The sequence below is a fragment of the Loa loa genome (assembly GCF_000183805.2).
Source record: "Loa loa unplaced genomic scaffold supercont3.32, whole genome shotgun sequence".
Lineage (NCBI taxonomy): Eukaryota > Metazoa > Nematoda > Chromadorea > Rhabditida > Onchocercidae > Loa > Loa loa.
Window position 1 is genome coordinate 396,554 of NW_018108212.1, and position 4,468 is coordinate 401,021.

The 4,468-nt window shown below is 31.6% G+C and overlaps 1 protein-coding gene across 1 annotated transcript; it reads right to left on the reverse strand.

The window, feature by feature from the left end:
• Positions 1–2,418: 2,418 nt before the first annotated feature.
• On the reverse strand, positions 2,419–2,848 carry LOAG_04411 (hypothetical protein; the record flags this gene model as incomplete). The annotated part of the gene is made up of 2 exons (XM_003139948.1): positions 2,419–2,523; positions 2,678–2,848. The coding sequence occupies 2 exons, from the start codon at positions 2,846–2,848 to the stop codon at positions 2,419–2,421; spliced, it is 276 nt and encodes a 91-aa protein (XP_003139996.1).
• Positions 2,849–4,468: the final 1,620 nt, after the last annotated feature.

A 4,468-nucleotide genomic window follows, 5' to 3' on the forward strand; every position in this document is an offset into this window, starting at 1 on the left:
AAGAAAGGAAATATTGTTTTGTTGAGTGAAATGAAAATGAGATGAGGGTAAGATTGACCAACCGATTGGCTACTGTATTCAGTTACACTTACGCATATGCATCTACAAAAATCTAAATTGATATGAACATATTCTTACGTCTTCCTAAATGATTTGCATGGAGTTCCTGCTTGGATGGCTGTTCTGACTTATTTAATAAAATTTAAGTGATCGACTATCGGCGCACCTCCAAATTTCTACTCTTACAAATTGCAAATCACTGAAGCATTGTGTCAAAAAAATCTTAACATTAAAAAGAATAGCTTTAATTTTGTTGCTGGAATTTCCCCGGTATTTATTGTGTCGTAAAGTGGAAATCACTTTATACTTCCTTTGTTTCCAAGCAGCGGCTGAAGTTAAAAGATGGTTGAATTTCATTTCCAAATTTGTTCGTTTTCCAGTATATTTCGGAATAGGAACATCGTTGACACTGTATTTTGAGACTTGATAATATGATATTGAACAGGAAACTTTGAGAAATTTTCGGCATTGGATATGCAAAATTTCGAGTCACATGTTGCTGCCACTATGATATGCGACAAACTGTGCAGTGTAAATTTTACCATTTATCACCACTAAACACATTTGTCAAGTTACATCCGTTGAAACAGGGACAAGCACTAAATGTTAAACATTTGTTTCTATAAAGTTTTTTAAAATCTACCTTCTACATTGACCATGATAATCTAATTAATTTTCAATTCTACAGCAATAAATAGATTTTAATCTTGTAGAGCATTAGCGCCTTGAAATTAAAGTAGGTTAGCATTCAGATTAAAATAGGTTTCGTGTTATCTGGAATGTACAAATCTGCTTCAAATTATCTCGGACCGATGGCAGATGACACTCTGATTAAAATCTTTGCTACTCATCAACTAAGTTAAGCTATAAATCTAGTTAATTTCTTCAAATCCTCCATATTCTTATTGTTAGCTTCTGGGAGCGATATTTTTAATTAAGAAGATTGAGAGGATTAGCAATAACTTCACTACTATGATAATAACGATCCGGAATGCATAATCAAACATGCGCTATGCGGCAATATTATTAATTCGTATGCCAAGGAAATCTTTTTTTCTTCAGTTAATTGCTAGTTTATGCATCAATGATTGATTAATCAAATATTACATTTCCATCTGCGCATTTTTTTCTCTTCCGTATTCAATATTTCTTATTACTCTTTTCATTCTGAATATGTTTGTTATTTTAATTCTGTTATCTTCTTTTCAAAAATTCGAATTCATAAACATATAAAGGAGAAATGCAACCATCTTTGCATTTCAAATTAGTCTTCAGACCTCAAAATAAAGGAGAAATGTAACCACCTTTGCATTTTAAATTAGTCTTCAGACCTCAAAATTGGGCTGTCAAGCAAAAGGACAATTCTGTGCTAGATTGCAATGAAGATGAAATATCAAACAGAAATGAATTAATTACTTGTGAAGCATTCGTATTTATTTAGGGTGGACACATCGAGTACACTAACAACTTTTTTAATCTGTCTGTAAGAATAATAATATCCATGCTTAGGGCAATGTGATATTATGTGGTCCATCTTTGTCCTTTAATAGTATCAGTTAAGCTACATATGCTTTAAATATGACTATAATAATCAATAATTATGTGATTACACTTATGTTAGATGCATGTACCAAAGATTCCTGGCGACACAATAACTTTGCATGATGGCGACAGAAACTGAAAGAATCTTCTAAGTGTAAGTTAAGGAGAGTTGTTGATTGTAGCTATTAAAATCGTGCGTTCCTCAGTGATTCAAATTTGACAAATTGAATTGGAATTGAAGAAGGAATTTCGGCATCTTCAAAAATGAGCCAGGTTCACATAATCGAAAATGTAAGTGCACCTTATTTTTCAATATTGAAAACTTTCTAGGTATTAAATGAAGCAAAAAATGTTTCATGCAATGTTTCATTTTCCTAAATGTAGAAAGGATAACATGATAGTTAGGTGATTAGATCTAAGCAAATTATTGGAATGGGATTCGGAATTTGAGTTGAAAGGATAATTAAAATAAAAAAAATAGCTGTGATGAAATGACATCCAGAAAGCATCCCTTACTTTGACTAAGTTGACCACAGTAACTGTATTCATAGTATCATTCTTTTTATCTTGGGTGCAAAAAAAAGCTTAGATAATATTAAAAAGCAAAGATTGAAAAGACAAGCCTGGCAGGTAATTGTCTGGCCATGAATATTTAAAATGACAGAACATTCGGCTGTTTAAGAAGACTGTCGTCAGTCCTTGCAAAGGTAATAATTTTTGTTAAGTTACGAATGCGAGTAATTCATCACTTAATACTTCTTTTAATATAATATCTTTTGTTTAGTGAAAGTACTATGGGTTGAATGTTTCATTACCTCAAGAATGACTGAAATGCAAAATATGAAAATAAAAATGAGACCTGCGAGATGATGGCGAAGCTGTTGCATATGTTGTATTAACATTAGATGGTCCCGCTTTAGACTGAAAATTGATTTGATTTGAAACTGATTTTATTTGAACTCTTCTAGTTCAAATTTTGTTTCAAATTTTAGATTCCGTTACGAACTGATTCGCAAAAAAATCTTTTTTTAATTTTAAAACATCGCCATAATATTGTATTTAATGGATTGCATACCTGGGATGTCTCGCCCACGGATTTTTCCACCCGGGTTGCTAGTACATTTTGTCGAAGAACCGCGGTTGAGGCTTCTGTTACAGCTGCTTCCTGTGCCGCTTTTTTTTCAGTCTCAGCTTCAAGTTCTTGCAACAACCTCCTGCCGCGTACTATTTTTGATATCAAAAACATCTGAAATAATAATTGCTCTAACACCACTATTATGAAAAGGCTGCGAATATCAACATCAAGCGATATAAAGAGTTTTAGATATAATTTGAGAAAAAAAGAAATAAACTGAGATGGATCAGGTCAGTAAGATTGTTCGCACTTATGAAGATGAGTTATGTTTATTTAAACTAAAACCAAAATGAACATCAAAATTATGATATTAGTATGTTTGATAAAAAGGTCACAAATGATATATGCACTTGTCCCATTTGGTAATGTATAAGAAGGTTATTTGCTCTTTCTCATCCTTTTATTAGAATAAATCGTCCTTTTTACAAATTCAACTCAAGAGAAGCTGTGAATTCCAAGCATAATTCGTTTAAGATTTTTCTGAAAAGAACTTTTATTTTTTCCTGGAGTAAAAACTTCCAGCTCTCAAAAAATTGTGCAAATTCTACTCAATATTTCTTTGCAAACCAAAAGAGAGATTTAAATTAAGACTTAAAATTTTTCTAAACGATAAATTCAGCTTTAAATGTTAATAATTTGACGAAACGCTATGTATAAAACGATTCTGATTTCTCTGGCTTGTGCCTGTGCGGCCATGAACTGTAACAAAAGTTAACTCAGAATTTTAGTTTTAATTTTGTGGCATGGAAAGCTGCATTAAGAATACTTGTGGACGTCGTTTGACGTTTTTTCGAACCTCATTATTCCTCATATCGCTAAATACACTTACTTATAAAGTGAACATATCCGATTCATGGATTTCTGAAGGAGATACCTGATATCTGATTTCATTGGCTATTTCTATGTTGATATTCGTGTCGTGAAAACAATGACCGAGGATAGAAAGAGTTGTAAGAGATGGGACATGTTTCTTAGTACTCTAAACAGCTTCAGTTTTTAGTCAAAAATTGGGCTGTCTAGCAAGAAGTTAAGACGATGATGGCCTGCTCAGTTAAGAGGACAGTATTCAGATTATGGACAATGTGCTCTACTGTATACAAATTTTAATCAGTATAGTGTATCCTGAAACATATAGCAGTACCGAAATTGACAAAAATTTCAAAATAAAACTTCGTCAATAAATTTTTCAACAAAAAATATACAAATTATTCAGATATTTCTTAATTAATTACTAAGCTAAAAAAATGCTGCTTGGAAAAAGAGTTTGTCGGATAACTTTGAACATTCAACTGAAGAATAAAATCTGAACAGGAGAAACAGCTGTTGGATAGTTTTGAATATTCTACTGGGAAAATGAAGCCTGAATAGGAGAAACACCTGTCGGAATATTTTCAATGCATTCTATTAAAGTCTAAAAAAAAAAAGACCTGATCGCTTGAATTCATCCCTTTAAGAATAAATGAACCATTTATATTAAATTTTTATTGTTTGAACGGAAATTGATAATTTCAGGTGCAAATGTTATTAGATAAAAAATGAGTCGCATTACCTGGGAATGATATCCAGGGGAAACAAAAAATTTCCCCACTTCTTTTAACTACTTTATTTGCTCTGATCCATAAGTTATATTCATTAAGAATAAGATTTCTAAGGTAGCTAACTTGTGGTTAAGTATCAAATATAGGGTATATATATATATATATATATATATATATATATATATATGTGTGT